Source organism: Aptenodytes forsteri, unplaced genomic scaffold, assembly GCF_000699145.1.
Source record: "Aptenodytes forsteri isolate BGI_AS27 unplaced genomic scaffold, ASM69914v1 Scaffold368, whole genome shotgun sequence".
NCBI lineage: Eukaryota > Metazoa > Chordata > Aves > Sphenisciformes > Spheniscidae > Aptenodytes > Aptenodytes forsteri.
Genome location: NW_008794884.1, coordinates 376866 through 389867, shown reverse-complemented (window position 1 = coordinate 389867; position 13002 = coordinate 376866). Strand labels below are relative to the sequence as shown.

General features: G+C 46.9%; 1 protein-coding gene across 1 annotated transcript in view; it reads left to right on the top strand.

Moving 5' to 3' along the window:
- The first annotated feature begins 4609 nt into the window (after positions 1-4609).
- Positions 4610-13002, top strand: part of DNAH1 (dynein axonemal heavy chain 1) — a 75875-nt gene continuing 67482 nt past the window's right edge. Inside the window, exons 1-7 of the mRNA XM_019470881.1 lie at positions 4610-4855; positions 5444-5516; positions 7966-8140; positions 8648-8804; positions 9338-9470; positions 11006-11167; positions 11707-11959. Of these exons, the coding sequence (XP_019326426.1) occupies positions 4643-4855; positions 5444-5516; positions 7966-8140; positions 8648-8804; positions 9338-9470; positions 11006-11167; positions 11707-11959 (1166 nt within the window). The 5' untranslated portion in view covers positions 4610-4642. The remainder of the gene's footprint in view (positions 4856-5443; positions 5517-7965; positions 8141-8647; positions 8805-9337; positions 9471-11005; positions 11168-11706; positions 11960-13002) is intronic.

The window sequence follows — 13002 nt, the reverse complement described above, 5'->3', positions numbered from 1 at the left end:
GTGGAGGGCCGGGGAGGTGGATGGGCGGGTGCAAGGTGGAGGGCTGCACAGACGGGTGGATGCACGGACACGCAGGTGCGGGTGATGAGGGAGTCCCCCTCGTGTTTTTCAAGACGCTGGAAATGTCGGGCGGGGTTTGGGTTCCTCAGACCGTCAGGAGTGGGGTGTCCCCCCGCCGCTGGTGCAAAGCGGGGGGCGCTGCTCCCCCTTCCCTTGGGGTGCCTCGCTCTGTCCACTCTCCACAATTAGCACAATTAGTTAGCGCCCTTGGGTTGCTTCTCCTGCACCCCGGTAGCAACGGAGGCTGTTGTGCTTCATAAATGAAACAAACATTGTTGGAGTCACGGTCTAAATACTTTGTGTGGTGTCTTGTAACACCCGCCATGGCTATAACCTCAAAACGAGTGGTGTAACCTTGTCGTTAAGGCACTCTGTGTAATGAGGAATGCTGTTTGCCATCAGTCTTGCTGTTCCCCCCCTGCGCCCTCAGGTTCTAGTGGTGGTTGCGTGGTGCTTTCCCATGGAGAAAGGAATGCATTTAAAAACCCAGAGGAAAATCAATTTTAAAACCACGCAAATTGTTGGAGGGAATGGGCTGCTATAAAACTCGAAATTACTTTCAACTCCCTTTTTAAAGAAGACGAGATTTGAAGTAGAGGATAATGTTTAAAGCAGTTTGTTGAGAGCGCATCACCTTGTCTGAGCTTACATATTATATGGCTTAAATTATAGGAAGAAGGAATTTCCACATGCTAGTGTCCAGATGGTATAGTAGTTGGGGTTCTGGCTATCCACAGATAAATAGATTTCAGATAAATGACTACTAGATTTCAATCTGTGGTTTTGCTTAGGGGTTAGATTATTTTTAAAGTACTTTTCTCTTTTTCTGTTGCAATTTTTAGCTGGTTTGAACCTTATTTGAAAGAAAAGAGTCCATTTTGTCAAAGCTTTGGATCAAAGAATCGAAGTAGAGGGAACAGATCAAACAGCTCTTACCAGACATTGAGCAAGACACGTGGGAGTTTGACTTCTTGGATATGTAAAGCCTGGATTTACTGAGAAATTGTAATTATAGTTTTGCCACAATGACACACAGACGCTGTAGCTAATGTTGTGTCAGCAGTGCCATTAGACTATGCTCTCATTTTGAATAGTTCAATTTAGCGTAGTACAATGTACCTGGTATATCTAGGAAACGTGCTTTTCAGGTGTGAGGGAGCATGACTGAACTGCTGGAAAGATAGGCGTTTCAGCAGTCGTGAAAAGATTTTCAAAGCTTATTATAGCTAAAGCTGGGATGGCTTGATGCCAGGCAGATGTTTGCTGTTGAAGAGCGGGGAGGTGCTCCCAGATGCGCAGGGGCGGCGGGGAGTGAAGGGTTATTGAGGTGGACAGAGGATCTGCTTTCAGGATCTGCTTGTGATGAGCTGAACTCTTTCCCCCCTCCCCCCGCCTTTGAACCTCTCCTTGTTGAAGGGGAGCTCCAGCCCTGAGGAAAGTGCTCCGAGTAGGAAGGGATTGGAAGGCTGAGAACATGGCATGCAGCCGGCCTGCTGCCCACAGCCGCAGCAGCCAGAGTGTGACGCTAACAGCGCTCTGGGCAGGTTCGCTGCTTTTCTTCAGGATTCCTCGGGCAACCAAGAAATCCTCGAGTGCGAGCTATTTCACACCGTCAGCAGTTGCTCTAGCAGAGCTGCCTCAAATCTCGGGCTGCCATTGCGTGCTCGCTGCAAGATGGAAGGTGTTCCCTTCCCTGAGCAGCGACAGCCTCGACAATCCAGGCCAAGCTCTGCTGCCCAGGAATGAGGGTCCAGTGTCACTCTTGGATGGGAGGGTGGGGAGGACAGCCCTGGAGTCTGCATGCTGTTTGTCATTTTGGGGGGAGTGGGAGGGTAGATGGTGCCATTGGCAGAGTTGGAGGCTGGGGAAGAGTGAACTGCTCTGCAATAAACCCCTTGGCTCAGCAGCTAGGCTGAATAAAAGAGAGAGTATCTCTCTTCTCGTCTTTTAAACCAACCTGGAGACCATTCCTGAGAGCTGGGTAGGAGCACAAAGCCACCTGCTAGCTGGAGGCTGGCACCGGAGTGAGCTTGCGACCGTGCTCTGGGAAACCTCCTTGCTGGAAACCCTGGCCACATCCCAGCAGCTGGGATGGCAGAAGAGTAGGATTCCCTTTATGCTTAGCAGTTCTCCCATCTCTATATCAGCTTTAGCACGCTCAGACAAGCTGTTTTACTCATCTGTCTGGGGAATTGCCGGGAAAACTGTGGAGGCCTGGTTTTGTTCTTTATGTTGGGTGGCGTGTGTCAGGGTTTTTGCAGTTAGAAACACCAGACCCTCCCTCTGTGCAGCTGCGAGAGCGTGACAGATGGATGGTTTTGATCTGGATACTGAGTAGAGGTTTGTTTTATTTTGGGATAAGTGCTCAGGAAGGACTTTACGGAGGTGTGAGTGAGTACACAGGCAGCAAAGCAGTGAAGAGTTAGGCCTGCTGTGGGCAGGCTTGGTACACACTTCCCCCCCATCACGGGAACTCAGCCGTCATCGGTGGCAGCCACGTTATTTTGGTTCTAGGCAGAGATTGCCAGTCCTGCTAAATTGGGAGTGGGTTCAATTGCTCACCCTACTAAAGGTTCAGATGAACCTTGCGTCCTGGAGTTAGCTTTTTTGAATTGGACGGATTTAGGATTCTGGTCCTAAGAGGTAAAAGTACAGCAAGTCACGTCGCCACCTCTGCCCCTGCGCCCAGGAAGAGGATGCTCAGGTGACATATCAGGAGAGTCATTCCGCCTTGCTGCTCTTCTCTGTGCCAGCGCAGCACACACGAAAGAGTCCAGCAGTGATTCATCAAGAATCCTTGGATCTTGGCTGATACCAATCAATCCTGCTGAGCTGCTAAAATAGATATGGCCAGAGCATAAAATAGCTAATAAAAACAAAATCCTCCATGGAAAATTCATTCTTCAGGGTATGAGGTTCCAGTTGCCGCGCCAAAGAGAAGCCGAGAGGGGAAAGATTTGAGATTTTCTAGCTTGAAGGAGCAGAGGGGGTATTATTGATCTCGTGTCCCAAGTCTCTCCAATCTGTTCGTTTACTCCATTTCACTTAAAGGATTCGCATCATGGTAACCTTGATTTATTATCTGATTTCTTTTTTGAATCAACCTCTCAAAATTGTGCACTGGCTTGAACCTGCAGTAATAAACCAGCACAGTTATTCCCTCTTGTCCCCGGCATGCATGTAATGCTTTCTCTGCTGTATGTACCTGATTCATTCTTGCAGACAGACAGCAAGGTGAAATTTAGAAAAAATTGCCCTCTCTGATCAAGAGTATAGGACGGGCAGAGTTTTCACCCCATTCAAGAGCAGAGCAGAGAGGGCATGGCAGGAAGGGACATTGTGTTGTCGTCTCCACGTCAGGATGAGACTCCAGACAGGTACTACACCAGCTGTGGCCTACAAGACCAGCCAAGGTCTTTCTAACGCTTAGCTATGGCAAGCTGGAAGACTCCCGTGTAGCAGCCTGTCGCAGAGGCCTGGCCTCCAGAAGTAAGCAAGGCAGACGTGTGGGTCCTAGCAAGGGTGCGGGACACAAACCGTTAGTCAGGTAGGGCTGGATGAGGAGTCTGGGTCTAGCCCTGAGCAGGAATTGATGAGTAAGCCATATTGCACTCGGAGTAGCCTTGAGAGACACCGCGGAGAGCTTTGACTCATAATTTAAAGGAATAAGCTGTGTGGGTATGTGTACATCATTACATTGGCGCATGTGTGTGCAGGCTGGAGGGGCTTGTGTCGCTTCAGCTGTACTAATTAGTTACAGTAGTCATCTCTGTGTTTAGACAAGCCTAAAATCAAGGGTTGCATTATCATCGTGCCAGAAGTCCAAGGGCTTGCTCTTAATTAGTATCTCTCAGTGCTTGAAGGTTTTTATAAAATAAAGCCATACAGCTGTGATATTTGCCTGGACTTGTGTCTCCCAAGGTGGAAGAGTAGAAATTATTTGTGAGCTGAGATCACCAGCAAAAATATCCCTGCAGGAGGAGAGAGAGGGGAGCTTCTGGCTATATTTTAATATTTGTTAGGCGATGCTTAAACATCTCTCCTGCATTATTTAAATGAAAGAGTCAGACATTACACCTGGGAGTAGCTGTGTTGGTATCTAGGCTGTAGCCTACTCCCACTGGAGTCAAGTGTGACAAGGTTTTTAAGGGATTTGGGTACAGCAAAAGTAGCACTTCTGTTGTAGTCCCAATTTACTCAAATTCTCCTGACAGCCTTTTGAATGCTGCCACAGATCCGGGAAGCCCCTGCTGCTTCAGGAAAGCAGCTTTTCATGCGTATACTGCTGGTTTTCCCCCTCCAAAACCCATTTGGAATATTAAAGCGCACTCTTTCCCCGGGGCTAGTGAGCCATCGAGTCAGCCACATGAGCCCAGTGGCCCCCAGGTCACGAAGGCAGCACTTGGTACTGAAGCAGAGGGTCAAACCTACCTTGTTACCCACTCATCTTCTTAGCAAGCCAACGATATCCAGCATGGTGGGAGGATGCGGAGGAGCGCCAAAGATAGTGTGTTTAACAGGCTTAATGTCTTTCCACTCTAGCAAGCCCAGGGTTGCATCACAGCATTGTTCTCCTAAGAAGATGGATAAAGCAAAGAAGGATTTGACGAATTCTCTGGGTAGAAGCCCCAGCCCTCCCAATACCAACAATGAGGCTTCATGCTGGGACTGCAGTCCAGGAACGAGTTTGTTGCTTCCCGATAACTGCAACCAGGAGCCAAAAAAATACTCGGTCTTTAGACAAAAGACGTTTTATGCTGATGTCCTCATTCCAGGAGCCTCCAGCATCTCGGGGGTAAGTGCAAAGAGCAGTTCTTTTTCTACCACTGTCCTAAAATGGAAGGACCTATAGTACACCTGGTATGGAGAAATACAGCTTTCCCCCCAGGTCCTAGCCCTTCATTTTGGTCAGAGGCCTTTGTGCAAGACCTTCACCCTTACAAAGTGAAGCCATAAGGCTCTTCCTGATCGTAGTTGTGCTGCCTTCCTCAATGGCCAGTGCTATCACTGTCATCATGATGTTGCCTGGGTTTAGGCCGCCAGCGTGGCAGGGCAGGCACGTGGTTGTGACTGCAGATGATACTTGGAAGTAAAACCTTAATGACTGCCCACCTCATCAGCCCCCAATCCACATTTTGAGCTGACATCACGCTGCACTCTGCTGACAAATCCTGTGCCTCTCTGTGCATTGGCCTGAAGTTTCCAGGTATTTGTGCCTCTTTGAGCCTTTTCTGACCATTACTCACAGTCTCAATTGTCTCTAAAGCCCTGGTAGTCAGTCTTACAGTCTCACTTTCTCTCTGGACCTCTATAACCCACCCTCCCACTGTGCTACAACTGTGCTTTGTTATCTCTGACACTTTCCTCATATGATGCATTTCAGGATGTTTGTGCTGGCCCCCATATTTACCACGCTTTGCTAAGACAGGCGGACCTCGAGCAGCACACCCCTAAAGGTAAATACACTGAGAGGAAACATGACGTGGCAGGAAATGGGGCCATAACTCTTACGGTTGCTTATAGCGAGCGTGCTGGGAACTAGGCTGATGACTCTAGGTTAGTGCTGTGCTTTCATTCTCCTCTCAGTGCCAGGAATGGTGCTGAGCTGCTTGAATGTCCCATGAAAAGTGAATTTCATTTAGAGGTGGAGCAAAGTGATCTGACTGGGTGGTAAAACCATGCTCCCTTTTCTCCTGGATATATCCCCCTCCAGGGTTCAGGGTAGACTGCATTGCTGCCTATGGGAGTTTGGTCCCGTGGGCCATATGCCAGGAGAGCACTGAATTTGCACGCGTTATCATTGCCTATGGAGCCAGCAATGCCCCTTTCCTGTGAAAATGGGACCTGCCCGTGAGAGCTGTCTTCAGGATCTACGTACCCATAGCCAAAATCATGGTCCTATCTCATTTATTCATTCTGTATCCAGCTGTGCCCCAGAGCGGCTTGTTCTCCCTAGATGCAAGGGGTCTTTGTGTATACAGAGCTGCTGGTCCCACCTGCTTACAAGAGCTTGTATCATGGATGCTCAAATATAGGAACAGAGCATGGCTGAAAGGTTTGCCAGCACTCTCCTGGCCCCTAGAGCACTCTTGGGGATATGGATCATAGGCTGGCAGCGGGTGGGGAGAAAGTATGCATGTGAGAGGATTTTAGTCTTAGAGAAAGATGGTAACTATATATACCACCTTTCTGTGCTTAGAAGTGACATTTATTTTCATGAGTGAGGACAAATGACTGCATCCTGAAGTGAATCTTGACAAGCTAGACTCATCCCTAACAAGTGGAGACAGATCTCTGTTTATGATCTGCTGCTTCTTCAAGGGGGAAGAAGCTATCAAGCTGGAAATGTAAATGCAAATGAAACGCTAAGTATTGACATAAATAGTTGATAGTGCACAAAGTGCCATAATGGATGGTGCCATGGATTTTGCAACAATGAAGTGACAAAATTGGAACAGCTGTGCTCCCTGACAAAAAATATAAATCAGGGCCATTCTGTAAAGACCCCAAGCAAGAGGTATGCACGAGGCTAAAAGAGCTGTAGTAAGCCCTCTGCATTTTAGGGATTCCTCGAGATTATTGTAAGCATGCATGTTGGTATGGACAATGGAAATGTTTAGGATCATATTTATTCCAAGCTAGGAGTCCTTCCTGAGAGAGGAGAGTAGAGAGGGAGGGGCCAGTTCAGTGGCTATTTCCTTTAGTCCCTAAGCAGACAATGTATAGCTATTGGGGTTGTGTCAGGGGCCACTTAAGAAGGGCAAGGGAATGACCTCTTAGAGGACCCTTTCTGTACCTGATCATCCTGAAATGTGTCTGGCTTCAGCATTATTGGCTGCTCTGCACAATTGCTTTGAAATCAAGGGGTCACATCCATGACGCAAACAGAAGAACGTGGAGCAAGGTGAAGGATTGGGTCCAAAGCTTGACATCCGAAATACCCACCTATGAGCCAGAACCTTAAGTTTCTCTTTGGTAAAGTGTGAAGAAAAGCTCTCACTCCACTAAAATCTATTTTTAGCTCAATGCTTAGCTCTGTCTAGGGAATAGTGCTTTTTAAAGCTTGCATGCAATTACTTAATTTAGGTTAAGCTTCAAATTCCCAGTTTGCTGCTGTTCTATTATTTGCAGCTTGTTTAGCAATATAAACAGTTTAGTTTATTTATGGGGTAAATGACATGGTTTAATTTCAGCCAGTTCTTGGAAATGTATACTTTTTGCTTAGTCCAAATTTCCATTGAAAACATTTGGCCAAATCATGAGATTGTTAGCTGTTTAACTCAATTTTTTTCTCACACCACTGCTGATGTGAGTGGGAGGTTCGCTTGAGCAAAAACTGAGGAGAGGTTTATCCCAAGTAAGGTGTGAATAGGGACCTCAGCACATAAAGATGACCTGAGTGGCTTGTTCTCTCCTGCAATATTCATAAGTCCTTTATCACCATCTTGACCGAGTTCCTCCCAGCTACGACTGACTCTTGGCCTCAGGGCACCCCAGGGAGGCAGGGGAGTCCCACCCCTTTCTGAGAGTGAGGGAAGCCATGCACTAGAGACAGTAACTTGCCCACGATCACGTAGAGAGTCTGTAGCAAAGCTGGGAACAGAACAGAGCTCCTTAGAGCCAGGTCAGTGCCCTACCTCCTAATAAGGTGCATGACAGTAATTTCTCAGTGGAGGCTTCTTCTATGCCATCATTTTGATACTGGAAAACCATAATGACATGCTGCAGCAGGAAAAAAGGTCTTCCTTTCTGTTTCCCATTTGATGTCTGCTTGATTTCTCTCACAAATCTAGTGAAGTGACTTCTGCAGGCAACCCAGGAGACAGCACAGTCCTCCTGTGTGTGTGAATGTAAAGCAGAGTGATGTCTGGTGGTTTCAGACGTGTGTTTCTCTTTGTCTCTTAGTCACAACCTTCAAGATGCCTGAGGAATTTGGAAGTGTCCTGGATAAGCAAGTGATTGGACCAACCACTGAGAACCTCATCAAGTCAGATTTCCCAGTACAATCATTTAAGCCCAAGGTGCAGATTGCCTTCCAAGCACTTCCAGGGCAATGCCCTCAAAAGATTGAGGTAGAGAGGTAAGTAACCAGAAGGTGGCTAGAGACATCATTACGGAATGGACACAGCAGATTAGGGTGTTGATTTTTGCTTTCAAGACATGACATGTCAAAAATCTTTAGCGAAATACTATCCTGTAAGGCAGTGGTCTCCAAAGTGGGGTGTGCGCATCACAGGGAGTGCACGAGACAATTCACTGGGGTGCGGGAAGAAAATATTTTTTTTAAATAGTATTTATTTCATCTTTTTCTCATCCTTTTTTAATTTCTATTTTTGTGTATGCTCTATGATGTACATCATGTATTAGTACAGTAGTACATGTATATGATTTATAAATTGGACTAGATGGTCATTGTAGGTCCCTTCCAACTGAACTATTCTATTCTATAGATGAAGAAATATACATGTATGCGGTGTGTGCTCAAAAACTTTTACTGATAGGGGTGCACGATCAAAAAGTGGAGTTACAGGCATGGGAGCCTTTCTAGACGCATTAGGTGGTTATTTCCCTCTCTGATTCAAAACAGGAGAAGACGGCTATATCTCACCTTCGATATTGCTCAGCTCTTAGCCAGCAAAGGGATAGACTCCAATCAGCTGATGCCAAGGCACCACGATCCTGACAATATGCCAACTATTGAGGAGAAGAAAGATCCTGTCTTTCCCATCTACCTCCCATTAAAGGTAAGAGAGCGTTTGGCACTTGTGATCTATCTCATTGCTTATACCACAGGATGTTTCTGAGAATTGCAGGACACTTAGCCATCATTGATACAACAAGTGATAAAACAAGGAAATGCTTTAGAGCAGGTTTGGGCCCTGAAGGATCTCTACAAGATGCTGAGCATCTTCTGCAGGGTGCCCACCACTTCCATCAGAACTAATAGTCCTTGAGGGTGCTCCTCACTGTCATTTGTGTGTCCAAAGAAAAGGTGTTGTCTCATGTTTCCTTCTGGATGCAGTAGTCAGCAGTATTACTGCGTGAGACCTCTCCAGCTGGTGTCTCTGCTCCCTGGGAAAGGGCTAGAGGTACAGATATTGCTGTTTGGGAGAAGCTGGTTGATCAAAGATCGGCACAGCTTTTGCACTTGGACTGTTTTCTGGTTTTGTAGCCCATTTAGGAACTGCATGTTAATTTTCCTCCCATGAAATTTTGTATCAGATGTTTTCTTCTCTCTGAAGTAAGACTTCATTTCACTCTTGTCCTGGCTTTTTAGATATTTGACAATGACGGGTATGACTGTCGAACTCCAGAAGAGTGGATCTCGCTAGGACTGGAGCCAGGATCTCACGATAGAAAGCCAGTGCCTGGAAAAGCACTTTTACCTACAGATGATGTACTGGGACACGGTAAAGATTGAATGAGTTACTGCTCAAGCGAGGCAATGCTAACAATTACAGGCCCATTCAGCAGAAGGGAGCATGTAGATTCTGACAAATGCAGCTCTGAATAGCAGGAAAGCAATAACTCATTCTGACCAGGCTCAGGCAGACACAGCAAGAGACCAGGGATCTTGTCAACTGTCAGTACTGCCCTGGACTGACTGTTTCCACTTTTTTAGAAGTAGCCTCTACCTTTTGCCCTCCTTTCTGTGCCTGGAAGTCAGTACAGTCAAAATTTCACTTTATTGATACCTAGGTATCATCATGAAGTTAGTTAATTAGCTTGAACACAGTATGTTCTGCCTGAATTTCACTGCAAGTGCAGGATCAGAAGTCAAGTTCAGACTGCAGTGAAAATCCAAGTAGTAAATCTGGGGCAAATTAAGTGACATGGACGTTTATTGTTTTCCTGTCACTCAGCCTTCCCAATGAGAAGGCATCACTGGGTACAGCTGTACTGGTGTCCAGTTGTGGCTGCAGCTCATATCAACACATCTGCACTAGCTTTAAAGCGTAGGAACGGCATGCATATTGACTGCAGCTTTGGGGCAACCTCCAGAGGCTTGGCTGTCTGCAAAACCTAAGCATAAAACGTAAGCTGTGTGGATCCTCGGGCAGCCAGCACGTGATGGCTGAGTTCTGCTTGCAGCTGACTTGGGGAATGCTACACCTGATCACTCCCCAAGTTGAATGGACTGTTCTGCACACAAGTAGTCAGACCCTTTAGGCCCTGGGGGCAGTGAGACCACTGGCATCCGTATAATGCCAGCACTGTTGCGAATTCCTATAGCTCAGACCCATGGTTAACAGCATCCGTTCTCAACTTCAGTATAACGCTGTCCTGACCTGTATCTATACTGATAGTGATATAAATATCTATCTGTCTGGATAGCACTTCCCAGCGTTTAAGAGGATCCAAACATTTAAGAGTTAGATGCCCTGGGAATGACCCAGAGAAATAATAGACTCGGGGAGAAGGCACAGGGTTTTATGCCCATTTCCCAATTACAAGAATGAGGACTCATGGAGGGCAACACAGAGCTAGAGCCTCACATGGGAAAGGAGAATAGGGTCCTCACAGAGCCCATGTGGGTAATGAAGGGTCCTGGATCAAGGGGTGAAGGAATTGGGAGGCAGAGGGGTCCCCAGGTATGGGCTGAAAGAGAGGATGTAGGGGCATACGGGACCCAAATATGAGACTATGGCTGCAAAGAGTGAGTGGGAGTGCCTGAAGCAGGAGGTGGCAGGATGGTCCACAGGGAACCCACAGAGGTAAGAGGAGGAAAATGGAGAGCTCTGGTGTGTGCAAACAGCTGGAAATGCTAAGCTGTAAGACCTGAGTTCATTATTTAGTTGATCACAGCAGAAATTATGAGAGATTGACCGAGATTCAAACTAGTAAATGGATTTGACTGTAGCGTCACCATTCTGATCAGGAAAGTCCATTTGCTGTAGCCTCCGGGAGAACGGACTAACCCTGTTCTAACCCTTGATTCTCTCAGAGGACCCCAAAAGCCAGAAGTTAATCTACAAGTGGATTGATGTTGGTGTTCTGGATTACGACAAGGAGACAGAGCTCTACTTGGTCCATAAAACAGATAAGAATGGGCTGGTGCGGGATGAAGAAGGGAGACCCATCCTCAATGGAGGAATAACTCCACAAGGTGTGTTTCAAGTAAGGCCTTTTGGGACCTGGCATATACTCTGAGAGCCAGTCCATTACCCACGCTGGTCCTAGGTAGAGATGGGAGGGACATCAAGAAGTAATGTAATTTCTCTCCCTGTTGTCACTCTTGACACATGTCTGTTTTACCTGTCCTGAAAAACCTCCAGGGGAGAGAACTCCACACCTTAATTTGACAACCTATTTGAGGCCTTCCCTTTGGAGATACTTTTTTTTTTTCCTCTGTCTCCCATCTTTCCTGCGTTCAAGAAAAGTTAAATGATGGTCTTTCTGGGCCAATGCCATTTTGAGGGGGAATGTGAACAGATTAAGATGAAGTACCCCCCTTTTGAAAGGTTTGGAGATGTTGCTAATTCCATGCTCCTTGTCCCTTGCTGTCCTCAGCTTTGGTCCCTCATTTTGATCTCCAGTAAGTCAGCCCAATTATATTGTCCATGAAAAAGCTGCTGTCAGTATTGCAAGCCATTCTGAGTTTTGTTTTCCCTGTACGCTTTTGTAAGCTTTACTTTCATTTCCCAGGAAGAGCCCCATTGTTGTCATGTCAGTACTGGGTGCCACGAGTTTGCCTACTGTTTCTGGCCGAAGATCCCCAGGTGTTTGCACAGCGGGTAGTTTCTGCCAACAGCTTGCGTAAGAAGACACAGGCGCTGCTACTGTATCACCTGTATGTGGACTGCATGCCCACAGATGGACTAAATAGCATCAGTGAGAAGAGCCTGCAGAGAATGAAGCTGTTGGCTCTGCATACTCCCAAACTGAAGAGAGAGAAGAGGTAAAGCATCGAGTACATGTCTGGGGTCTCAGCCTTCAGTCCATTAACATTGTAGGATTTCATAGGGCCACAAAACAAGTGGCAGTGGAGGTAGATCTTGAGCATCCAACTCATGGACCGTGGATCTCATCTGCCTTCCAGCCTGTGCACATGCACACCACCCTCTTGGCCAGACTGTCATCAGAAGTAGGTAGCACAAGAGCCCCAGGGACACATGTACAGGATGGGTGATCTGTCAGTGTTCCAAGACGAAGTAGATGTACTTCATATGCCAATCCACTGAGCCATGCTTACACCTGCAGTTAAGTGGCCTTCAACAGCAGGAAGGTTGGACAGAAATGGCATGGTTGACCTTGCTGTTTCCCTGTGCTTTCAGGGAACAGATCAGTCATTGCTGAATTGATCTGCAGACCAGCAGCTGTCTCCAAAGAGTTGGCTGTTGTCTGCTGGTGACTCTTCTACTTATTAACAGCTGCTAAAATCAAAAGAAGGTCTGCACAGCATGAAGCAGACAGAACAGGAGATCTCCACCTGGATATAACTGAGTGTCTTTTTGTGATGCAGTTCATATCAGGAAGGTGTTTTAAGAGTCCCTGGGCTGATGAATCATGAGCCATTGGTGGTGTCGCTGGGAATCAGCCGTGACTGATTGCCCTGCTCAGAGACAGGAGGGTGTGAAGGGCTGCATGGTCTGCCAGCCTAAATGAGAGAGTAGGAGAGTAATTAGTCTCTGTGAGCAGAAATATAGGTATAAAGAAAAGTACTCTGCCTGCTTGAAGTGAAAGATGATGATTTCCTAGGGCAAACAGAGCAGGGTTTCAGCACTTACACACATGTTTTGGCTGAGGAGACTGATTTCAAGAGATGCTCAGCAGGAGGCAGTTGGGAGGACAGCTCGGATAGCCCAACTTTTCCAGAACTGCCAGCTAGCTTCCTCAGTTCTTGGTTTTTTTCCCCTTCCCTCTGTAACGCTTCTCCCCCTGCACACCCCCCAGTGGAGATTTTGCTTTGATCTGAAAAGACACTTGAGAAGGCTGCAGTCC